Genomic DNA, 24,546 nt, shown 5'->3' on the forward strand with positions numbered 1-24,546 from the left:
TGAGGCGATCCCTTGTCCAATCGCCCAAGGTGACTTGGGCACATCTCAACTTGACAAGCGGGGGGAAATGGCACAGGACACAGGACATCGGTGAAGCTGCGAGCTCGAGGCGGAAGTGGTGTAGACGCCTCTCCATCAGCAAGACAAGAAAATGTACAAGGTAACCCAGTCGCAGCCACTCCCCCAAGGGTATCGCCAGCTATCCAAACTCCTCTCATTGCCACGCGGGCAAATGGTTCCAATGCATCACCCATTTCCGCTTTTCGCCCCATGTATAGATCCTCAACACAGATACAAGATATTAAAAAATAAAATAAAAAAAGTCCCGCCTGCTAAGGGATGCTTCTCCTGGACGAGGTGTGGGAGGGGGGAGAGGAGGAGCAACCCGCGTAAAGCATCGGGAATATGGTAATACGGTTGGGGCCGGGACGCCAACCGCCAGGTCCCGCGTGCCCGCGAGTAGAAGTTTACGTACTGCCAGACAGGAAGTAAAGAAAAGGAAAGAAATCTCTTGAGCTGATAGCTCATGGCCAAAGACATATATACCGAATATGCCCTCTCTAAATGCCATCGGTGCGACACCGGGCAATCGCCAGGCATCTCATTCAAACAGGATCCTCCCGAAGGGTATCGAAGCGTAAAATTGGACAAATATGGAAAATGGCGTCTAGGTCGTCAATCAGTTCCAACCGAGCGAGTTCTCAGCGGCAACGGGGGCCGAGATGTACGCAGTCCTCGCCGAGTTGCCCATGCCGCTGCGGTTCGTGCGGCCGCTGCCGTGGCTCTCTCTACCGCCTGCAACTCCGCCGTAGCTAGAGAAGTCCCGGCTCATCAAAGCACCACCCATCATGGGAGGGCTGCCGGCGCCGGTGTAGCGCATCTCGGACGAGGTGAGGGAGCTGGCGCGGCGGTGAGCCTGCTTCTTCTGCTTGTAGCGGCGAGCGATGATGAACATGGCAGCGCCGTATGCGGCAGCGACACCAACAGCACCGATACCAATGGCGGCGGCAGTTCCCTTTTGGATAGGGGTCTGCTCGTTGTTGTCATTGTTGAAGGGATCATTGGGGTTGGCAGGGTCAGTGGAAGAAGAGCCGCCGTTGCCGGTGGCGTCGGGGTCATCTTCCAGGCCCGGGATGATCTCAATGGCGGGGTTGATGTTCTGGGTCAGGTTGAAGACGAGCTGATCCGGGTTGTTGTAGATGGCAGAGTTGGGGATCTTGATATCCATGCGAAGGGTGTCGACCATGCTCTCGGGGTAGTAGAACCTAGCAAGCGTGGTGATGTAGCCGAGAGTCTGGGACGTGTCGTATGGCACGAGTTTCTGCATCTTGATCTGAGAGAGGTCGAGGCCGGCCGCATCTGCGAGAGCCTTGGGAAGGCAGCTGAAGATCTGGGCAGCAGCGTTGGGGTTCTTGCTGACGTGCTGGTAGTTCTCGCCGTGCAGGAAACCAATCTGCAGAAGCATGGAACCCTTGGGCCTCTCGACATTCGGGTCAGGAGGGCTGATAACCTTGGGCAGGTCGGAGGGCAAGGGGGCCGTCGTCGTAGGAGCCAGGGCTTCGGTAGGCGTGCTGATCGAGGTGGACTGCTCCACGATGATGGTAGTGGGGAGCCAAGACTCCGAGTCGGTGATTGTGGCGGTGGCCGGGATGCTGGTGATGGCTGGAGCCTTCGTGGTAGCCGGGATGGAAACGGTGGGCGTAGTCTGAATGACATCCGAGGGGATCACGGTGGTGTTGATGGGTATGACGGTCGGGGTGGTCACCGGAAGCTCGGTGGTAGACTGGGTGACGGCCGGAACAGTCGCAGAGATGGAGGAAGTCTCGTTTGCGATGGTGGTCGGCGGGATGGAAGCGGTTGTGGCCGGGATGGAACCTGTCGGCTCGGTCGTGTTGGAGATCGTAGTTACGGAACTGGGGAGCACGGTGGTGGGGAGTCCGGTGCTGGCCGGGGGCTCGGTCGAGGTCGTGTTGACGGGAATAGGTTCCACGGAACCGGTTGCCGTCGTCGTAGGCGACGAGGTGAGTGTGCTGCCAGTCAGTGTCACGGGCTTGCTAGTGGTCGTCTGGCCCGGGGGAAGGTCTGTCGAGGTGGAGTTGATGACACCCTCGGTGGACGACAGCACGGTCGTAGGAATAGACACGGGGATCTCGGTCGAGGAGGTGATGTTCACAACGGGCTGGCTGGAGATGGGAAGCGAGGTGGTCGGCTCGGTTGAGATCTCGACAGCCGAGGTGATGTTCACAACGGGGTCGGTCGGCGCAGTCAGAGAGGTGGTGCGATCAGTCGGTGACGGGAGAGCAGTGGGCGTCGGAACAGGAACCTCGGACGAAGCGGCGGAGGACGAAAGGGCGGGAGTTTCGGCAGAAGTGGCGTTGATGATCGGGAGCTCGCTCGAGATGAATGAAACGATGGGGTCCAGGGGGTTGGTGGGCTTCGTGGTCTGGCTGGCCTCAGACGTAACGACAGACGTCGGCAGGCGCGTGGCAGAGATGGTCGCATCCGTGGAGGCGTTCTCGGCAGGCGATGACTGGGCGACAACAGAAGTAGTCGTCGCAGCAGGCAGGGAGACAGACCCGTCCGAGGTCGAGACAGCAGGCTCAGTTGCGTTGACGTTGGGCGCAGCACTAGAGAGGGCAGCGCTGCTAGAAACCTTCTGTTCAGGAGTGGATGTAGACTCGGGCTGGCTGGTAGCCGACTTCGACGCGGCTGCGCTTGAGGTCTCACTCACAACACCGGTGGGTGCCAGTAGGATACCAGACGAGGAGACGGATGCAGAGCTCTCGCGCACTGAGCTGGAGACGGCTTCGCTGGATGGAGCGGCCGGGGTGCTGCTGTTGACCACCTCGGAGCTGGCAGCAACAATGGAGCTAGCAGGAGTGGAAGAGACAACGACACTGGTCTGGGAGTTGCTAGATACGCGAGCAGCGTCGGTCGGCTGAGTCGAGTTGCCATCGGTCGTGGCCGCTGGGGTAGACGCAACTGCACTTGTAGCAGCGGAAGTAGTTTCAGCGGGGGCCGAGGACTCGGCCACAGCACTGGACTCGGGCGCAGTAGACGACTGATTCGCGGCAGTTGATTCGGCAACGGTTGAAGACCGAGCAGCGGTAGAGGACTCGGGGGCAGTTGAAGACTGAGCAGCGGAGGACTCGGGGGCAGCGGAGGACTGAGCAGCGGAGGAGGACTGAACAGCGGCAGCAGAAGACGAGGAAGCACTTGAGGGCTGGGCCACAGCAGCCGAAGACTCGGGGGTGGTTGAAGACTGAACGGCGACGGTGGAAGTCTCGGGTGAGCTCGAAGAAGCCGCGGCGGCGCTGGACTCGGCAGTCGTGGGCGTGGCCTGTTGCGTGGTAGACGGCAAGGGGGAAGTCGACGCCGCGTCTGTCGTAGGAACGGCAGACGACTCGCTGCTTGTGGGCAGGACGATCACGGGAGGAAGGCCGGCGGTGGAGCCGGAGCCGCTTCCGCTCGTTGTGGTCTCTGTCGTCGGGTCGAAAATGATGGTGCTCGAAATCACAATGGTCGTCACTCGGCCGTCGTCGAGAGTCGCGGTTGAAAGAGAGGCGGAGCCGCCGGCGCCCGACTCGACGAGTTGGGTCGACGCAACGGTAGATGTTGGTGGAGGCGACGCGGTGGTCGCAGGAGCGGTGGAAGACGGGCTCGCAGACGGGCTCTGATTGAGGGAGTCGGTCAAGCTCGTCAGGAAGTCTCCGAATGAGGAACTGAGAGAAGTGGATGTCGATGGGTCGAACGATGTGCTCTCCGGGGCTGGGAAGGTTTCGGGTCTCGTGCTCGTGGCATTCGTAAATTGGCGTTTGACATGACGGGGGAAGTAGATCTTGGGCCTTTCCTGGTCGGCGCAGGCGGTGGTGGCCAGGCCGAGGGCGGCGGCGAGAAGAGCGGATTTGGCGTGCATGATTCCTTGTCCACAGCAATCCCGATTATCGTATTTTGAATTGAGGTTTTAGCGATTGTAAGATACCAGTCTCGGCGGTGTTTAATGGTCTCGGTTGGCAGTCAGTAACGCGCCCGGTAGGCCGTGGACAGCCAGCGACAACTCACTTTGTCAGGGGTGTTCTGAACGAATGTACTTGACAAAATGTCAATGAGTGTGAGTGTGTGTGGGTTGGTGTTTCTGAGGGTATAAAATGAGCGACTCGACGAGAAATCGTCGGATTGGTTGCGAGAAGGACGCGGCTTAGTTGTCCGTCACGGCTTGAAAGATTAGAGCAGTTCCCGATGGCGGATTCATGAGGAAGTTGGCGTTCATGCGCGGGACCTCGTTCAGGTCGTCAAATCGATTCGAGGCACATAAGGGGACGGGACGGGCGGGAGGTGATGCTGGACTCGGTAGACCGCGTGTGCGCGAGGAAGGCGCAGGTTGAGAATCGAAATACCGACGTCGCCCGGGAGATTCTTGACGGAGGCGAAAGAAGGTCGAAGTCTCGAAGTCGACGAGGTCGGGAGAGGTGGGGGCCGGTAGAAAGAGGAGAGCGAGCGAGAGGAGTAAAAAGGGAAGGGAAGGGAAAAGCGAGGGTGGTAAAGGAATGGAAGGGGACAGGAAAGAATGTGGATGGAACGAAGCAGCAGAAGGATGGGAGATTGATTGATTGATGGAAACACACGACAAGGGGGGGGAGGGAGAGGATGGGATGGGATGGGCAGACTGGGGGTGTTGAGGGAACGGGGATGGGGGTGGCAGGAGGGAAGGGAGTGTGAGGGTGGGACGGAGAGGGAATAAGATGGGATGGGCTAAGGTAGGTACCTACGGATAGGTAAGGTAGGATGAGGATGAGGATGAGGACGTGAGCGAGGATGAAGATGGGATGGGATGGAGAGACGGGAGTTGGACTTGGAATGGCAGAAAGTCAGGCAGGGCACTGCTGGGCTGCAGCAATTGGCAGGTCCAGGCACGAAATAGAGGACGTGCAGGGGGGAAGGAGCATGGCCGGCCAATGATACTGGGTTTGGTATATTATTTTTTCCCCCCCTTCTCTCAGGTGCTTGGTCCTCCCCCTACCTTTCCTAGGGATCGTGGTTCCTCCTCCCGGTCGCTACCTATTCCCAGTCCGGGCCAGCCTTGGTAAGGTACCTTACCTAGTCTTGGTCGACCTACCACCTGCACCAACGGCTGCACACACCCAACGCCCACCATCACCACCACACACAGGCACACAAACACGCCCCCTTTTGCACAGCGCTGCGCTGCGCTGCGCAGCTCAGACTCTGAGCTTCCCGTTCCTTGCCCACCTTACAGAGCCAGTGAGGAACACAAGGGCCTGCAGGTGAGCCAAGAGTCCAAGACCGAACTGGCAGATGGCATCACGGATGGAGCACTTCAGCCGGGTTATTCGTACGGATACATTGGGCGTATAGAAGGTTATCCAGATACTAATTGGACGAATACAGAGCACAAGGCCCACGAGTGCCGTCGCCGTCGAATACTCTGTACACGTACTCGCAGGCCGATCAGCCTTACTTATGCCAGCTACCTAGCACTATGCAGTTTGAATCGGTACGAGTTATGCTTGCCGTCCGTCAGCAGCGCCCGATGATTACGCAAGTGGACTACTATAGTATGCGGCAAGCACCAAGAAAGCGCGCCATCTTGGCTGAGCATCTCCGAGTAATCATCACATTCCGTACGCTCTCAGTGCGCCTTCTCGTATACGAAGGTCTACAGAGTAATACCTCTCGCCCGACCAAGACGGCATGTACGGGCTGAATACCGCCTCGTATGTATAGTCGCGGCATGCACGTCACTCACTGAATCAGGCCTCAAGACAGAGTTGCGGGTATCGAACGCTGCAGTTCGGACGACATGAACAACATTCAAATCGAGCGACCATCATCCATTGTCACCCTTCGTCCGACCTCGCCACGCCCCTCGGGTTCTCTGCGCACAACCTTTGACAATTACGCGACTACTGAAGTTTCTACAGATACAACATACGCACCTGGCGCACAGTGGTGTTGTGCACAATTTGCAAGGGGGAGAATCTGCCAGTGGACTGGCACTGGGACTGCGCGGAAGAGATTGGATTTGCTTGCTGAAGCCAGGGTCCCCGTTGCATGGGCAGGTGACCAGATCCAGGATCTCCCCCCCTCACGCAGGTGCAAACAAATTGGGGAGTTTGGGAAAGACAAGCAGACGGGCCGTCCTGGAAGCCAACGTCCCTGCATCGCGCCTGCTGCTGGTCTAAAAAAGCGCGACTTGAAATACCTTAGCGACTTTACTTCAAGGAGAAGAGTGCGGTCAGGAACAGCAATCGGCACAGACGATCTCGATAACTCTCACCGGACGACACTAGGGCGTCGTACTGGCGATGACGGCTCAAAGCACGTTTCTGGTCTGTTGGTGACCATTTTTGACCATTTTGAGCCATGCCGCCCTTCGCCAGCAGCGCTTTGCGGTGGGCCGGGTGGAAAATTTGGAAATGACATTGCTGTTCTGGTCGTGGTCTACCGTCCAGGTCACCTTACCGTTGCGGCGGTGCTGCCAGGGCCCAGGGGCCTATTCGTAGTGTAGGTACACCACGGATACGCACAAGCGCCGTGCCGCCGACAGCGACGGCATGTCCTTCATCCACGGTCCATGGCATGGTTGAACGGCCTCAGGGCTCCAGAAGCTGGCCATGGCCAGGGACTGCCGATGGATCGCATACGAGTCACTGCGTTGATGCGCGGTTGCTTCTCTGTGTGTGTGTGTGTGTGTGTGTGTGTGTGTGTGTGTGTGTTGACGTGCTGGCCAACCGAAAATTCAATACCCGAACGAGGATCCGTAGCTGATCAACAGCCAACACAGATACGCCGTCGCTTACCTTTGATTTTGGGGGACGGATGTCGTTGGAAGGCGGAAAGAGGCGGCGGCATGAATGCTTCCGCAGCCTGGGCCTCTAAGCAGTGCCACCTGCTGAGAGTACCTAAGGATGAACAGCAGCCTTTCGTAGAAGAAAGACTTCATTCATCAGCGGCCACTGCTCACAAGACTCAGAACTCACTCAGGAGGCCAGAGGGACGCCCTGCCGTGCGGCTTTGGCTCTGAGATTTTTTGGGGGGGGCATGGGCTAAAAATGGGTAGTGTGACGGTGGGAACTTGGAGGAGGCGCACTCTGTGGTGGTTATATGATCGGAGGAAGGAGATAGATGGCAAAATACTTTCTTTTAGTCGCAATTCTTGCAGTTAGACAAAGTACTTCGCTATCGGCTGTCTGTTAGGACAATGCCTCTGGCCTATTCTTCTGCCGGGGCTTGTTGCTCCTTCCAGCATGGTCAACAGCGGGGTTCAACAGGGAAAATCTGACAAGCGAGCGTCGATCATTGGCCGAATCTCCTCAGGACGACGCTACGGGCAATTTTGCGCCATTCAGCCCCTGCAGACGTTGCTGGAATGCTCCACGCACATCTCACCTCACCCTTACCCGGGCTTACCATGGAATGCTCTGCACTAAGGTATCCCCGCCTCCCGCCAGGTTAGTGTGCACATCTCTCCAGTCTCCAGGTCTCCATACATCTCCCGTCTTGATGTCAGAATATGGACGCTGCAACTTCCCGGCTGCACAAACCTGCGCCGATGCATGCACATATCGGCCATGCAAGTATCGTCCTCCACCAAACGCAGTATTCGTACGGATACCGTGACTGGCACAGCCCGCCATCTTACTGACGTGGGACGCGCCCGAGTCCAGAACGTTGCCGTTGCTGATCGTTACCTACGCCAGTATGGCTTCACCGCATCATCCACTGGCGATACACTCAAAGCCTGAGAGGATCCCGACCTGGACGAAATGATAATCGGAGGCAATCTGCCTCGAATGTAACGACAATTGTGGAAATCGCGCACCATGTCCCGCCGCAGCCCTTTGCTGTCATGTACAGATCTAGGTACGCATACTTCAGTACGTCTGTCAAGTTGGCGTCTACGACTGTCACTGACGACGACTCATGTCTCAAAGTCCAATGCTGTCGCAGTTTGTCAATCGTCATCTGCTGCTCGGTATGTGTTTGTCTTGAGTCTTGGCTCTTGACTCTTGACACTCTCTTTATCCCTCCCCTCCTCGCCCCGTCCCTTGCTCCCGAGTCTCGTCTCGCCAGGGCTTCGGACCAGATGTGTAGTATTGTCTTGTTGGCGTTGCAACCCGCCATGCTGCCTAAATTGATGTTTATGAGCATAATAGATTGCGGCCTACCTGCCGACCTCGGGAATTGATGTGCTCAGGCCCCCCGCTACCTGCAGTCTACAGTCAATAATGTCACCTTCACCATCACCTCGAGACTCGCCAACTGCGACCGCACCGCACTATTCCTACCTCAGTCCAGACTCTCTCTACAGTCTCTACCCTGTCACCTGTCAACAGCCCTCTCGTTTGGTCACCCTCGTCTACAAGCTCCACGAGAGACTTCAATTTTTGATGCAACATCAACGATGATCGAAGTATTCACACCACGAATAGACTCGAACATGGAACCGCCGGGTCATGTCCAACGGGTCCAACAGCCAACGGCAGATCATGGCCCAACCTATGGGCCGGCGACCAGGCGACACGCGCTGCGGTACTGCTTGGGGCACGGCGTGGCTTTCATCAATAATCTACCTAGTTTGACGGCCGCCGTTTTCATCGGGCCACCAAGAACCTAAGGCTCACGGCAATCTGGTCCACGTCGCAGGCTCTGTACCAAAGGCACCGTCCTCTACGCTCCGTTTCAGTAGATGTTACTGCACACCACAGACGACGGTCCTGCCCGCTGCCAGATCACAGAATACTCGCACCAGTGCCCCTGGACGTTGTGAAGCACAAGTACCACTGTCCGGAGGCGCTCGTGCCGTTGCTGAACAGGGCTACCGTTGACGCAAGATTGGCCTGGTCCGTCTCCCGTTCCTGGCATCCCTGCTCTTCGCTCGCCTTCCCCATGCTCGCACAGAACATGCACCCAATGAGAGGCGACGCTGCTCGCCTTAGCCTGTCTCGAATGTCTCGATGGGCCGTGGGCTTGAGCCTTTAATCACATCGGCACTGGACCAACACAGGCAAACAGTCGAGATTTGGCCCTCTGGCGTCTTTGATCCGGGAGGCAAGACGAGACAACTTTGTGCACGAAAATGGCAATACAAGAGTATCCCCCTTCCCCCCGAAGCGCAGGGCCGACGATGTCTTGTTTGCTTTCCTAATGCCAGGGAGCCGGACGTTGTCAATCTCGCTGCAACTTGGCGAGCGGGGTGAGCCTTCGCCCATCAGCCAGTCACCGAGGTCTGGCCTGAGTTGCTGACGAGAGGGCACTCAGGCCGGACGGAGCACAGAGTTCGCCAAAGATCCAAAGAATGGTCTCGCCCGTTCCGATCAGCGGCCGAGGGTGACCCTGCGGACTCGACCTGTTGCGCGTTCTCCCCACGTGGCCCCTGGCTGGACGACAAAAACATCAAAGCTTTACACTCCCTCCTCATCGCGACAAAATACACAGGGGGTTTCTACTCAGCCACACAGCCTCGGGTTTGGAGCCTTCTGCTCACAAACAAACACAATGGCACGTTTCCCCTTGCCTCACCTTCAGCTTCAGCTTCAGACCACCAAGACCGAGCCCAGTTCTGAATCATCCTGTCGCCGCTTCGCACCTTTCCGTGTCTCCTGAGGCGGCTGATTATCAACCGTTCGCTCCAGCATTTTCTCCATGGTCCTCTGCTTGAGCCCATGATCATGAAGAAGCATTCCGCCGTGGGTATGCCGGCTGCGGAACAAAAAGCTTCGTAGAAGGCCGTGATACCGTCTGAATCCTTCTCCTGGGTCTGTGGAGCCGCAATCGAACACGAACCTGGAACAGCAACCCAATGCTGTATCTGTAAGGAGTGTTCATGTTCCCTTTTAGCCATCCTCACAGATCCAGGTCGGCGTTCACTCTAACGGTCCAGGAATCAAGCAGTGAGAAGAAATGCCAGACGGCTGAGAAGCAGCTCAAAACACCAGAGACTGAGGCTGTGCAGCACTTCGCGGGCAGAAAGGGCCCCCACGCCTTGCGGACTGCCAACCATGTCTCTCCATCCCGTCGCACCCATCGCCCTCCTTCGTCTGTCGGCAGCTTCTCTACCGGCCCGTCTCGCTCTGTGTCACGCCTCACGACTTCAACCTCGAAACCGGCCATGTCATTCGCGTGCCAAACGCAGACGACCGTCTCCTGAGTCTGCCGGCTTAGAAGACCGCCATGTAACTCCATGGTCGGAAGCCACGGCATGTCTCGATATCGAATTCACTCACCCATCCCCGGACTGACTATTACTTGGTGGCGGCAGCCCAACGGCAGCCGGTCCGGTCCCGAGCCCTCTCGATAGGGTTTTCAGTCCAGACAATAGGGATTGTGTCACCATGCAACGACGTGCACCTCGGACCATGGCTTCGTTTGTGCCACCATCGCTAGCGAGGCTCCCGGCCTGAGTCAAAATAGTGCCAACATCCGCGCCATCGTTGGGGCGCAAAAATAGCTCCAGGTACGGCGCGGGCGTGGCTTGCCTCAGAGAGGCCAAGAAGACGTACTTCTCATTTCAACAGCGGTGTCACCCCCCTGTTACTTCACGCCTTCGAGTGACGAATTTCAATGTCTAGCGCTGTCACTGATATGCGCCGTCCGCTCGCCGTGCTGGGCTCAGATCCCTTCATCATCAGCGTCTCATCTCATCTCGTGCCCGCCTAGCGCTCTGTCTTGCTTCGGGATGAAGTCTTTCTCGCCGTCTCCTTACTTTGTTAGCTCGTCAATGCCAGCGCGCTTCGTGAACACAGCCGTTCGGCGCGGCTAAGCCTTGTTGACGCTTCGCCGCACCTGAGAATGTGGGTTACGTCCTGAACCCCTGAAACACTGTCGGACGGATTGGATGAATGGGCGAGATGACAGCTCGATCTGACTTTGGGCCCATCTGAAGCATTTCTTCAGCTCGTTTCAAGCTGTTGCAGGGGCTGCTTGTCGAGCACTCTGCCCACACTTTTAGTATGCGGTATTCGATGTTTACCTGCCGATCATCCTATCATCCAACCTGGGCATCACATTAGTGACCAGCGTTTTTCGTTCCAGACGCAACACTTACGGCATTATCTTCCATGTTATGGTCCTCGGCCTGTTTGGCCGTGTCTCTCTCCGAGATCAATCAGAAACCAGTTCAACCCGGCGCGAGAGCGAGGTCTACCCCGGAGTCTGGGTAACGTCTTGGCATGGCCTCTCTGCCCAGACACACATGATAAGACTGACGAGACCATCCCAGGCGTGCCACTGTCTGTCCTCACGGAGGTGATTGACTCTCCGTCTCGTCTGCCTCACACGTGCTCATCCCGCCAACACTGCAAAGCCCCAGGTGTGGCTTGTGCCGATCCAGACGTCACGTTTGAGATATCAGAGGATGAACTTTGCTGTTCGTCCCGGTCGTCTCACCAACCAATCACCCTCATCATTCGCAGAGACTAAGCTAATGTCCTCGCGTTTCAGGAACACACAAGAAGACGTCATTGGAATGTGCTGCCGGCCCTCCATGGCCTGGGCGACTTTGGACGGAACTCGTGGCACTCGGTTCTCTGACCGCATATTTCCGCCTCGTCTCCGTGTAACCTTCGCCGAATCACTCTCAGACGAGTAGTTTCTTCTTCGGCGCTCTGCACAGCTCTGGGCATTCACCGACAACGCAATGACGGAGTCGCGTGGTCTCGGTTCACTCGGCAGGCCGGGCGGGTGAACGATTTGTCCTGTAAAGCACGTGTCAGAAGCCGGGCGTTGCGAGTTGCCATGAAACGGTAGACTCTTGTCCTCACCGGAAAGCCTCTCCGGCAGATGTCGCCGAACAGGCGCATCTAGACATGTGCCATCGACCGGACGGAGTTGGTCGGCTTGCCGATTCAAGCAAAGCACAGTCTGCAGACCATCAGGGCCCGGCTGACGGAGCTTTGCCGACTAAGTGCCGTCCGGCTGCTGGCGTTGGCGCAGCCAGGTCTCCGGGACCGGGCCCGATCGCGTGGGTCTGACGACCCGGGCCTTTCGACTTCCCCCGCTGTACTGTTAACGCTTGTCGCGGCCTACCTAGATTGGAACAGCTGTCGCCGGTAGTAGTCACTTACCTCTCTCTAACGCCGAGTCTACCACAACCCGCTGTAAGGAAGCAAACTCTAGGGGCCCGAGCTGTCGTCCCAAAGGGCATTTTGCGCTTACCCTCACACATGCGCTGGACTTGAATAAAGTCGACTGGTTTGGCATACTCGAGCAAAGCACGCCAGGTTGGATGACAAGCAGATAACAGGCCTCGACGCGCCGAGAGTTACATAATTCAGACAGAGAGCAGCCGTTGCTGACGTTCAACGCAGGACGCGACGCTGACTCAAATCTTTCTCAGGGTCGAGGTGCTTGGTTGCCCCGCTGAATTCCATCATGATTGCCGGCGTGATGCGACAAACGAGCAGGCGCCGCGTAGATCGAGGCAGTACTTGGAAGCGTGAAGATATATGACCTGTATCGACTGCAGCCGCCGTATCCTGCATCTCGGGGCTCTTCGCGGGCGCTGGATTGGCGAGGTTCTGTCACCCCCAAGACAAGTTTCTGGGTCCGAAGCTTCGGGGCGAGGTCGGACCCCATGTGTCCGTCTCCAATGACTGGCTGAGACGGTGACTACACAGCTGCCAGATCCCGCAGGGTGGGTGGCCTCTGGGAATGTCACCGAAAAGGGTCAACGCCCTCTATCTGCGTGGGGAAGGGAGGTTTCTATCATATTCTGACGACAATGGCAGCTCCGGTTGACGAGGATGAGCAGTGTGTCCTCGCAAGCCTACCCAGAATGGTATTCCTCAAGCCGCGAGGATGCATATGCGGGTGGGCTTCCGAGCCATCACATCATATGTCAGATGCTCTTATGATGAGCTCTGTGGCTCTGCAGCTTTGACTATGCAAAGACGGCATATCCTGGTCGGACAGATTCCAGAATTTCGTTGCTTTTTCTCGGGCCTGGCCGTACCATCACACTGTATCCGTACACGTTGGACGGGCTGTTGCAGGCGGTGGAGATGTGCGTGCTGTCATATTCTCAGCCTGGGTCAACGGGATTTTTTGTCACATTTTCTTGTCGGCAGGGCTGCCGTCCGTGGCAGGCCGGCAAGGCCTTGGTGGTTGCATGTCATTGGCTCGACGGTACCACGGGAATCCAGGGCCGCGCCCGAGACGAGATGGTCTCGGCACGGCATTCATTGTCGGGGAGCGTTATTCTTGCGTTCGGAACTGGAGAAGCTGGAAACGACGAACGGGCTTGGGAGACGGTGGCCGTTTGGACCAAGGTTGATCTGCGCACAGGGCGAGGAAATGGAGGGGCAACAAGCCTGGATGGAAAATTAACTGCGGTATGAGAAGTCTGGAGGATGTGACAGCTGATGGATTATGACTTGCGGCGCGCGGTAGGTGAATTCATGCTACGGCCGGGATCAGCGCATGGCTCCGAGTCCACAACCAACCCCGCGCCGGGGGGACACTGCTGGTTGACGCGAGTTCCAAGACAGAGCAAAGGCGGGCGTGCTACGTACATGATGTGTGTGGGCGGTGAGCATGCTGTAATTAAGTAGGTAAGTTACTCTGTCCTGATTTCTAGTTGCAACGCTGGAAGACCTGTTCCAACTCCCGACTTCTGAGCAGCGGGGGACATCTGTCCAAACATGCTTCAGCAGGCAAGGTTGGTTCTTGACGGCCACGTTGTAAAATGCATTCAGACGAAGAGCCAGTTAAAATGATTGAATAGGAGCTGAGTCAAAGGCAACATGTAACAAGTTTGTTGCTGAGGTTGTGAAGCTTAATGAGAGTAGCTACCCAAGTTACATGGGCTCTGGTGTCTCTATGCAGTACTGCAGAGACGGAAAAGGTTAAGGTACCTCAGACTGGAAACAAGATGGGCGGCGATGTGTATCTTGCCGGCTGGCACTGGCGTGGAAAATACTTCCCGGTTGGACACCGATGGCTGTTGACGGTTTGACAGCAGAAGTACCGCATGGACTTGATGATTGGGCAAATGCCGTCGACGGCTTCGGGATCGCCCATCACGGCCACTTTGGGTTCCCACCTCCCTCATTGACGGCTACGTGAAGTCTAAGTGCTTTGCCGGTGTATGCCCCTGCAAAGACTACATCGACACAAAGTACCGCGGCGATGGGGCAGCCGATGTACCAAGGTCGTCATCAGCGGCTTCTTCCCCGGCAGGTACCTTTTACTTGGACAGTTGTATTCCCCCGGAACACACGAGTCGACCGCTGCGCTGCGATTGCTGAAGACGTCGCGATACCTGGGAGCAACAGTAGGTACCTTACTTGAGGTTCCTCTCATTGAGCATCCCACGTTGGATTCCCAAAACTATTTAAACTGCAAGGTTGCGTCCGCCGGGCTCAATGGCGTAGTGGCCCCAGCTTCCTCTCTTCGACCATACAAATTTACCCCTCCATAACCCCACTTCCACCACTTCACTTCCATTGGGACCTCATCATCTTCTTCTCTTTCCCACTTCCATCTCTACAACGCCAGACACAACTTCTCCCACACATATACCACAACACACATAAGCAAAATGGGTGTCACCAAGACTACTCACCAGGAGGGCACCGGCGCCATTCCCAAGCCCGGCGATACTGTCACCATCGAGTACACCGGCTACCTCAAGGACACGAAGCAGGATAACAACAAGGGCAAGAAGTAAGGAATCTCAATTCACCACAACCCCGTCCTCGCTTTGAATCATCCTCCTTCGCCTACTCCGGCTCTTCCTTGTCAATCACACTGCTGACTGCGGGCTTTCTCTACAGGTTCGACTCTTCCGTCGGTCGCGGCGACTTCGTCACCCGCATTGGCGTCGGCCAGGTCATCAAGGGTACGTCCGCCGCCGCAACCTGATCTTTCCCCTGATCCTCCTCCCTCGAACCGCCCCTATCAATACCCCACTGCCCTCCGTCAATTAAGCTTGGCTGCTAACACGTCTCGTCGCAGGCTGGGATGAGGGTGTCACCACCATGAAGGTTGGCGAGAAGGCTACCCTCGACATCTCCAGCGACTACGCCTACGGCGAGCGCGGCTTCACCGGCCACATCCCCCCCAACGCCGACCTTATCTTGTATGTGGCAACTCCCTGAAAAATACAGGCCAATTGCCTCGTGTCCATTGGATATAAGCTAACAATGTTCACAGCGACGTCGAGCTGAAGCACGTCAAATAAATTTACATTAAGAGTTGGATTCGAGGAAACACGGCGATGGTTTGGTCTAGCTGCACAGTCATAGATGTACCAGCGAATCTAAACTACACAATTGCCATATGAAATCGGGTGCTCTTCTCGGTCATCTACCTGAAAACCTATACTGCTAGGGCCACGACTTTCGCCCATCTACAGGATCGATCACTCTCAAGCTCGATTTAAGTCGCACGGCAGAAAGCGCCGGTGACACAGCTGCACATGCGACTAGCCATCACTGGCTTCTGCTCGTCAAAAGCTGCCCCTGTTTGAGGAGCCACACGGACATGCTCTGGGGCCACACTCATTCAGCGTACTTGGCTTTTCGATGCGGCCGACGTTGATGGCGACAGCCCGCATCTGTTTTTGGCGAGATCAAATATGTCGGTATTTACAACACATCTCGATGATATCAAGCACCTGTCACAATTAGATCGGGCAATGCTCTCTGCTCGCGTCGATAACGCCAGCCCAAGATCATGTGCGCCAAGCACTTGGCAACCATTTCCTACTATCGTTCTGGAGGGCACAATTGACTGATGGCTTTGTTATAGTCTGGTGGGTTCCCGGTGATGATGCAGCAACAGGCACGCCTCCTGGGACTGAGAAACACGCATATTTGGATAAGGTACCTCGAGACCGCCGACCTCATCTTAGAGTATCGTCCTCAATAATGCGAATTTCATATTCTTTGTGACAGAAGGTGCCATTTGAAGCTCTAGCAGTGCGCTGGTTTCAGTGTTGTGGCGAATACGAATTATTTCGCTGGTTTTTTGACATGTTTTTGTCTGAAACATCACCACATTCCCGGGACAACAATGCTACCAGCAGATCCAACGTCTTGCCTGCCACGGTTCGTCTGTATGTAAGGTAGTGGCTAACTGACCCATTGCAGGATGGCCAAGATGGCAGCCGCCAAGCTTGCCACTTTAGCAAAGTGACGCCTTGCCTCTCTCCTGCTGGAAGGTTGGAAATGGAAGTCGGTAGATTCTCGGAGAACGTCGCTCAAGGCGCAGCTCCGCCTGGCACAGTAAGGCTAGTGCTTATCCAAACTGTATGCATTACGAGGGGCGAACGCGACTATGCGAGTCGTAGCTTCCATATACACATTAAAGAGATACTGCGTATGTTTCCAAACAAGCCAGGTACCGTTCTGAGCCCGCGGACGAGAATCCGGTGTAATCATCGTTCTCTCCAGAGGATCAATCCTCGACCGCATACCGAAGTAGTTGGGCTTACAGAGCAGCAGAGGGGCGTTCTTGTTTAGAAATCAATCACCCACCTTCGGCGGAGCTCTTTGCCGTGAATTCCCCGTCTTTGTGAGGTAGCCCGTCGAGTGACATACTGACCCTCCGGTTTTGTATGACAACCGCACAGAAAAGTGGTGGTTTCCTTTGTCACCTACTGGCTCATGTAGGTTGGTAATTAGGTACCTGAGGTAGGCAGCCAGCACGGTACCTCCCAGGCTGTCGCTGCTTACCTTAGCTCTCCACTGAGCCACTCCCTGAGGTGCCCCTCGTCGACATCCACTCCCGTCCACTCGACCTGACAGGCTCCACGACCACCTTTACATCACCGCAACGAGGCTGCTCTTCTTGCGTCCACATCAACGTGACACGACACTGCCTGGTGCATTTCCCACCTTTTTCTTCACACGCAGCGCAGAATCTTTTCCTTTGCAACAAACCCGATATCACGACCTCCCGCGGCCCAACGAGACGATATCTACAAATACAGCGGACGCATACGACACACACCTTCCTCTCTGGTGGGGTTGAGCTCGATCGTCCCACCGCCCGTGTTTCCCTCCACGTCATAGCACTCGAGATACCGTCTGTCGTCAAGCTGGGGAAGCGCAAACTCTCCGAAGGGGACACACCTGAATCCCACAAAAAAGCCATGGCTGTACGTCTGCTCCCTACGTTGCTTTGCTCCGTCTGCGATCGCGGTACCCCGCAGCAAGCTGTCGTCGCTCCGGAAGCCGACCTCTCATCGCACCACGTCGCTGACTTATTCGCTGCCTACAGGACAAGAAGCTTCCCGAGGTCGACCTGGTCACCCGCATGCAGGTCGACGACTCCGTCGTTGGGAACACGGAAATCGACGAGTCCCTCTACAGTCGCCAGCTCTATGTCCTGGGCCACGAGGCCATGAAGCGCATGGGCGCTTCAAACGTCCTCATTATTGGTCTGAAGGGTCTGGGTGTCGAAATCGCGAAGAATATCGCTCTTGCCGGTGTCAAGAGTCTTACCCTCTACGATCCCGGCCACGTTGCCCTTGCTGATCTGTCTTCACAATTCTTCCTCCGCCCCGAGGACGTCGGAAAGCCGAGAGACGAGGTCACCGCGCCCCGGGTCGCTGAGTTGAACGCATACACGCCTGTCAAGGTCCACCAGTCATCCGAGTATGTGCGGGGAACCGGTCGTGTTGAAGATAAAAGCTGACGTGTGGGACAGTTTGGGCGAGAACCTCTCCCAGTTCGACAAGTACCAGGTGGTCGTCTTGACCAGCCTTCCCCTGAAGCTGCAGACTCTCATCGGCGACTACTGCCACTCCAAGGGCATCTACGTCGTGGCTGCGGACACTTTCGGTCTTTTCGGTTCGGTTTTCTGCGATTTCGGCGAGAAGTTCACCGTCATCGACCCGACCGGCGAGACACCCCTGAGCGGCATCATCGCGGGCATCGACGAGGAGGGTCTCGTGTCCGCTCTCGACGAGACTAGACACGGGCTCGAGGATGGCGATTACGTTACCTTTTCCGAGATCGAGGGCATGGAAGGTCTGAACGGATGCGAACCCAGAAAGATCACGGTCAAGGGCCCCTACACCTTCTCGATCGGCGACGTGTCTGGCCTTGGGCAGTACAAGCGCGGCGGCCTCTACCAGCAGGTCAAGATGCCCAAGGTTATCGACTTCAAGAGCATCACTGCCGCGATCAAGGAGCCCGAATTCGTCATTTCCGACTTTGCCAAGTTCGACCGGCCCCAGCAGCTGCACTTGGGCTTCCAGGCGCTGCACGCCTTCGCCGCGAGCCAGGGGCGTTTCCCCAACCCTTTGGACGACGCGGATGCGACGGTGATCCTCCGGTCCGCCGAGGCGTTTGCCAAGGCCGAGGGCGTCGAGGTCGAGTTCGACGAGAAGCTGCTCAAGGAGCTGAGTTACCAGGCCCTTGGCGATCTCAACCCCATGGCGGCCTTCTTCGGTGGAATCGTCGCGCAGGAAATCCTCAAGGCCGTGTCCGGAAAGTTCCAGCCCATTCAGCAGTGGATGTACTTTGATTCGCTCGAGTCTCTGCCGACCAGCACGCCGCGCACCGCCGAGCTTTGCAAGCCCTTGGGTACCCGATACGACGGACAGATTGTTGTATTCGGCCGTGAGTACCAAGACAAGATCGCCAACCTGCGCCAGTTCCTCGTTGGAGCCGGTGCCATCGGTTGCGAGATGCTCAAGAATTGGGCCATGATCGGCTTGGGTACAGGTCCCAAGGGTAAGATCACTGTTACCGACATGGACTCCATCGAGAAGAGCAACCTCAACCGCCAGTTCCTTTTCCGCCCCAAGGATGTCGGCAAGATGAAGAGTGACTGTGCCGCCGCCGCCGTGCAGGCCATGAACCCCGACCTCAACGGCCACATTGAGTGTCTGAAGGATCGCGTCAGCCCCGAGACCGAGGAGATCTTCAACGAGCAGTTCTGGAACAGCCTGGACGGCGTCACCAACGCCCTCGACAACGTGGAGGCGAGAACGTACGTCGACAGACGCTGCGTCTTCTTCCGCAAGCCTCTGCTCGAAAGCGGTACGCTCGGAACCAAGGGCAACACGCAGGTTGTGCTCCCGCACCTGACCGAGTCCTACTCCTCGTCCCAAGACCCCCCTGAGAAGGAGTTCCCCATGTGCACAGTCCGCAGCTTCCCCAACAAGATCGAGCACACGATTGCGTGGTCCAAGGACCACATGTTTGAGAACCTCTTCATCACATTCCCTTCCACAGTCAACCTGTACCTGACCCAACCGAAGTACATCGAGGCCACGCTCAAGCAGGGTGGCAGCGCCAAGCTGACTCTGGAGACTCTCCGCGACTACCTGACCACCGATCGTCCTCGCACCTTTGAGGACTGCATTGCGTGGGCCCGTATTCTGTTCGAGAAGGAGTTCAACAACAAGATCCAGCAGCTTCTGCACAACTTCCCCAAGGACTCCACGACCTCGAGTGGGACGCCCTTCTGGTCTGGACCCAAGCGCGCTCCTGAGCCTCTCAAGTTCGATGCCAACAACCCCACCCATTTTGCGTTCGTCGTGGCCGCCGCCAACCTGCACGCGTTCAACTACAACATCAAGTCTCCCGGCACCGCCAAGGACATTTACCTGCGTGAGCTCGAGAATGTCATCGTGCCGGACTTCTCGCCCGCGGAGGGTGTCAAGATCCAGGCGAACGACAGTGACCCTGTAAGTGGTGTCTGGAAAAGCAGCATTCAGGGTTCGTTGACTAACATTCCACAGGACCCCAACGCTGAATCCGGCGAGGGCAGCTCCTTTGACGACAACGACGAGCTCCAGAAGATCATCGCCAGCCTGCCGTCTCCCAACGATCTGGCCGGCTTCCAGCTTCAGCCCGTGGACTTTGAGAAGGACGACGACTCGAACCACCACATCGACTTCATCACAGCCTGCAGCAACCTCCGCGCTGCCAACTACAAGATTGAGCAGGCCGACCGTCACAAGACCAAGTTCATCGCCGGCAAGATCATCCCCGCCATTGCGACGACAACGGCTCTCGTCACCGGCCTGGTCATCATGGAGTTGTACAAGGTCATCGACGGCAAGCAAGATCTGGAGCAGTACAAGAACGGTTTCATCAACCTGGCGCTGCCCTTCTTCGGCTTCAGTGAGCCGATCGCCAGCCCAAAGGTGGAGTTCAAGGGCCCCAATGGCGTCGTCAAGCTTGACAAGATCTGGGATCGCTTCGAGGTCGCAGACATCACGCTCAAGGAACTTCTCGAGCATTTCGAGAAGCAGGGTCTCAGCATTTCCATGCTCAGCTCGGGCGTCAGTCTGCTGTACGCCAGCTTCTTCCCCCCGGCCAAGCTGAAGGACCGCCAGAACCTGAAGCTCAGCCAGCTGGTGGAGACTGTCTCCAAGAAGCCCATCCCTGCTCACCAGAAGGAGGTCATCTTCGAGATGGTGGCCGAGGACGTGGACGGCGAGGATGTCGAGGTTCCTTATATCAAGATGAAGATGGCATAAGCAGGTTTTGTTTCGTGGCGTGTGGGTGGCGGGATGTCTTGAAGGAATGAGAATTAGATGGAGAGACTGGCTCATGATTTGTTAGAGGGCCGGAAAATTGTGACCGGGACCAACGAGGTGATACTACTGAGCAATAGAGCTTTTCAACTTATCGCAGGTGTTTTGATCGTCGTCGGTCGTGATGGACTGGATTCGGATCAACTTAGGTCATTGGATCGATAAAGGCAAGTCAGAATCAGGCGAGTATTTGCAGATAAAGCATGCAACTGCCCCTTGAGCCCGTATTTGTTACAGGCAGGCATTGGTTGGTGCCTTTGATCAAATTCTGCAGTTGCTTTGTGGTCTTCGGGAGGCAGGCGCGTTTAACATGAAACCTATTACTTACTGCCTAAGCCTTTGCCTCTTTGCTTACTTCTCCTACACACCACCACCTCCACCATCACCTCCTTTGAGCGCTCTGTGGCTCTAAACTGTCAGACTTTCCTTGCTCCTCCACAATACCTCGGCTACTTTCTGGCCTCTATCCACCATCACCAACACCGCTGAGCCTCGCAGCAACGATGGACTTACACCAGCCCCCAGATGACTCCAACGGCGGGTTGAGTTTTGCCCTCGAATGGGGCAGATACGGCCTTTCTCTGCACTATAAGTTTTGGCCCAAATCAGAAAACGAGGTACCGGCTGGAGACTCAACCATCAATTGCTTGATGGTACTCATCCGACATTTCAACGCGCAACTCGCAAGCACGGACGTATTGCGACAAGAGAAGGAGAAAAACCCCTTGATAAGAGCCTCTATGAAGCTTCGACCATTGACTCGGCCGAAGATTCGCGTGAGACAGCCCGACGATGAGAACGACGTCGACCGCGTTCGCCTGGGCACCTGCACTCTGCCTCGCCAAATCATCGCCGCAACATCTCCCGCTTTGAAGCATCGCATGGCCAACCATCAGAACCACAGTACGTCCCCCCCGCCCCCCTTCTCTTACACAGATTGAAAGATGTTCACTAACACGAATCGATTAGACGCGATGCCGCCCAAAAATGCCCAGTCCATCCCATCCAACGGCTCTGGACAAAAGAGAAAAGCACCGCAAGGAGTAGGCGATCGAAAGAAGACACGAATGAATAATCCGGGGCTCTGTACCCGTTGATCGCCCATCCGCTTTGGGACAAAGACGTCAAACTGCTCATCATGGGCATACAATACGCCTGTATACTGAGGACAAGGGACGCTCGACCTTGGGAGCCGATGCTTCCCAACGGGGATTCGTTTTTCAAACCATTCAAAGAGGTCCTCGAAGAGTTCAGAGGTCAGGACCAGGGCATTGCCGACCATCACCAGAGGTGAGAAAGAGGCTCGAGGAGAAGCTTTGCACCATACCAGTCTACTCGGTATTTCTGCAATCCCTGGAGGGCGTCGTCCTCTGATCAACGATGAGCATGGGCCGGTCAAAGCTTACAAAGTATCGAACGAGGATGTGTACAACATGACCAAAGCCACTGATGGCTTGGCACACTTCGGGATACCCTATTTCATGCCAATGGATGTGTACACTTTCCACATTCTCGGTGTCAAGCAAGCAGAGGAGCCCCCAGTCGGCAAAAGCAATGTCATCGAGTACATTGACCGAGCGCTTCGGGATGCCCTATTTCCTGCCAACGAATGTGTTAGGTTTCCATATTCTCTCTAAAACACAGGAGATCAGCCCCGATATCTCTGCATCCAAAACAGATGGAGGTATGTAAGTAATTGCAGTACACTTACATCTCACTCACCCTTGGGTAAGCAGGCACCCCATTATCGCTTATGGCGTCGTCGTCGTCTTCCTCGTCGTCTTCGTCGTCTTCGTCGTCTTCGTCGTCTTCGTAGTATTCCGTCTAGCCATCTCTAGCCGTATTCGAGATTTCTGTCGTTATGTTCAGAGTGGCAACCTGAATCCAATAGGCCGACAAGAGGTATGACCTAACCTCTTGTCATGGGCAACACCACGGACGAGGGCAGGACAAGGACAGAGATGCTTTCCGTCAAAAGGTGAAACTCGAATCGCCCAGGTTGCTTTTATAAACGGGCAAAAGGCTGGTCCCGGCGGACACGACATTTCGGGTCGGCCCCGGCCAGGTTTGCCTTTCGGGTGGGCTGCGACGCGGGCCCCGTTGACTCCGGCCTCTCCGACCAATGGTCCCGGCCGATGAAGTCCCTACCTTACCTAAGACAGGACAGCCCGACATCAGTAAGCACCCTGCGCGGGCGCTAACGGAGCGCTGTTTATGTCACGATTATCAATGCTTATCACAGCTCAGCTCTTTCGCGAGTCTGAACGCTCAACGGCTCATCACCTTGGAATGAGAGTCAAACACAACGACCGCCCATGAACGTCAAGACCTTGACTCGCCTGGCGATTTCCTGCAAACCATCAAACAACACCCACCGGCTTCCTTTTTCCCAAACGCTATCATCCATTTCGACGATTTCGCGACCCAGTTCGCCATTAGCGTCACTATCCATCCAGTCTAAGGGCATTTTCCAGAAGCAGCAAGTCAGGATGGTAGGTCAGCCCAAACACAAGTTCACGATAAAGCCGATGACTGACACCGAAGCCCCAGGCCAGCAAAATAACCGAATGGGTCAAGACGGACGATAAGACGGGCGAGTTCAAGCGCCAGCAGAGCTCGTTCCGCGACGCCATCTCCCGCGCGCAAGGCGCAAAGTTCCCTGCCGAGAAGGGTCGTTACCATCTCTACGTCAGCTATGCCTGCCCGTGGGCCTGCCGTGCGTTGATCACGCGCCAACTGAAGGGGCTGGAGGACATCATCAGCTACTCCGTCGTCCACTGGCATCTGGGCGAGAAGGGTGTGTTCTGTGCTACGTCGTCGGCGATTGCGCTAACCAGGGCGTAGGATGGCGCTTCGTCACCAAAGATGAGCAGGGCAGCGTCCCGGGCGACCACGTCGTGCCGGACCCCGTCCCGGGCCACGAGAACTTCACCCACCTCCGCGACATCTACTTTGAGTCGGCGCCCGGCTACGAGGGGCGCTTCACCGTTCCCGTGTTGTACGACACAAAGCTCAAGACCATCGTCAGCAACGAGAGCAGCGAAATCATTCGTATGCTCTACACCGAGGTTTGTGCTCACCCCCCGAGGGCAGTCGTCCCGACTGACGACCGCAGTTTGACGACCTCGTGGACGAAAAGTATCGCCAGGTCAAGCTCTACCCCGAGGTTCTTCGCACGCAGATCGACGAGGCCAACGAGTGGACGTACGACAAGATCAACAACGGCGTCTACAAGTCCGGCTTCGCCACGACGCAGGACGCCTACGAGCGCAATGTCGTTGCCCTGTTTGAGGCGCTTGACAAGGCGGAGGCCCACCTGGCGTCTACGCACAAGGAGGGCCCGTACTACTTTGGCCAGGAGATTACCGAGGCGGATATCAGACTGTGAGTTGCGTTGCCGCTCTGGTACGAGGCTATGGCTAATCCGAGGCCCCAGTTACGTGACAGTTATCCGATTCGATGTAGGTCTGAACAATTCTCCTCTTGAGCAACGGCTGACGTGCAACAGCCCGTCTATGTCCAGCATTTCAAATGCAACATTCGTGACATCCGCTCCGGGTACCCCTACCTGCACAAGTGGATGCGCAACCTCTACTGGACCGTTCCGGCGTTCCGCGACACGACCCAGTTCGAGCACATCAAGTGGCACTACACCAAGAGCCACACCCAGATCAACCCCTTCTCCATCAGCCCTGTCGGGCCCTTGCCGGACATCCTCCCTCTGGATGAGGAGGTCAAGGCCGTCAGCACCAAGCTGTGAGTGATCGAAGACGAGCAGAACCCGAGGCACGACGCTGTCAATTATAATGTCATTGATTCTGTGGCTTTCTAAACTCAACATCCGGTGATTGTATGTACTCTTGAAGATGTAACATCGAAAACTGCTCAACTCCATTCATCCGCCAATGCCACTCAGGGCCCCAGACAAACACGGGAAACGACACATCGTTCTCGTCCGACGACTTGATCCAGTATTAGGCTAGATTCGACAGTGTATAACAACATCCAGTACGGTAAGACTCTTCAAA

At 56.2% G+C, this 24,546-nt stretch overlaps 5 protein-coding genes across 5 annotated transcripts; 4 read left to right on the plus strand and 1 right to left on the minus strand.

Moving 5' to 3' along the window:
- Window positions 1-679: 679 nt before the first annotated feature.
- On the minus strand, window positions 680-3,916 carry CkaCkLH20_12441 (uncharacterized protein; the record flags this gene model as incomplete). The annotated part of the gene is made up of 1 exon (XM_038895154.1): window positions 680-3,916. One exon carries the CDS (start codon window positions 3,914-3,916, stop codon window positions 680-682), a length of 3,237 nt encoding a protein of 1,078 aa, XP_038739543.1.
- A 10,644-nt stretch (window positions 3,917-14,560) lies between these two features.
- Window positions 14,561-15,202, plus strand: CkaCkLH20_12442 (peptidyl-prolyl cis-trans isomerase; the record flags this gene model as incomplete). Its single annotated transcript, XM_038895155.1, has 4 exons — window positions 14,561-14,685; window positions 14,796-14,860; window positions 14,977-15,100; window positions 15,175-15,202. The coding sequence occupies 4 exons, from the start codon at window positions 14,561-14,563 to the stop codon at window positions 15,200-15,202; spliced, it is 342 nt and encodes a 113-aa protein (XP_038739544.1).
- Window positions 15,203-17,116: 1,914 nt separating this feature from the next.
- CkaCkLH20_12443 (ubiquitin-activating enzyme E1) lies at window positions 17,117-20,461 on the plus strand (the record flags this gene model as incomplete). The annotated part of the gene is made up of 4 exons (XM_038895156.1): window positions 17,117-17,182; window positions 17,245-17,621; window positions 17,674-19,663; window positions 19,718-20,461. The coding sequence occupies 4 exons, from the start codon at window positions 17,117-17,119 to the stop codon at window positions 20,459-20,461; spliced, it is 3,177 nt and encodes a 1,058-aa protein (XP_038739545.1).
- A 560-nt stretch (window positions 20,462-21,021) lies between these two features.
- Window positions 21,022-21,615, plus strand: CkaCkLH20_12444 (uncharacterized protein; the record flags this gene model as incomplete). Its single annotated transcript, XM_038895157.1, has 2 exons — window positions 21,022-21,421; window positions 21,488-21,615. The coding sequence occupies 2 exons, from the start codon at window positions 21,022-21,024 to the stop codon at window positions 21,613-21,615; spliced, it is 528 nt and encodes a 175-aa protein (XP_038739546.1).
- Window positions 21,616-22,833: 1,218 nt separating this feature from the next.
- CkaCkLH20_12445 (cell wall biogenesis protein glutathione transferase) lies at window positions 22,834-24,278 on the plus strand (the record flags this gene model as incomplete). The annotated part of the gene is made up of 6 exons (XM_038895158.1): window positions 22,834-23,010; window positions 23,069-23,315; window positions 23,363-23,586; window positions 23,634-23,902; window positions 23,955-23,979; window positions 24,027-24,278. The coding sequence occupies 6 exons, from the start codon at window positions 22,834-22,836 to the stop codon at window positions 24,276-24,278; spliced, it is 1,194 nt and encodes a 397-aa protein (XP_038739547.1).
- Between the last annotated feature and the right edge of the window lie 268 nt (window positions 24,279-24,546).

The sequence above is a fragment of the Colletotrichum karsti genome (genome assembly GCF_011947395.1).
Source record: "Colletotrichum karsti strain CkLH20 chromosome Unknown Scaffold59, whole genome shotgun sequence".
NCBI lineage: Eukaryota > Fungi > Ascomycota > Sordariomycetes > Glomerellales > Glomerellaceae > Colletotrichum > Colletotrichum karsti.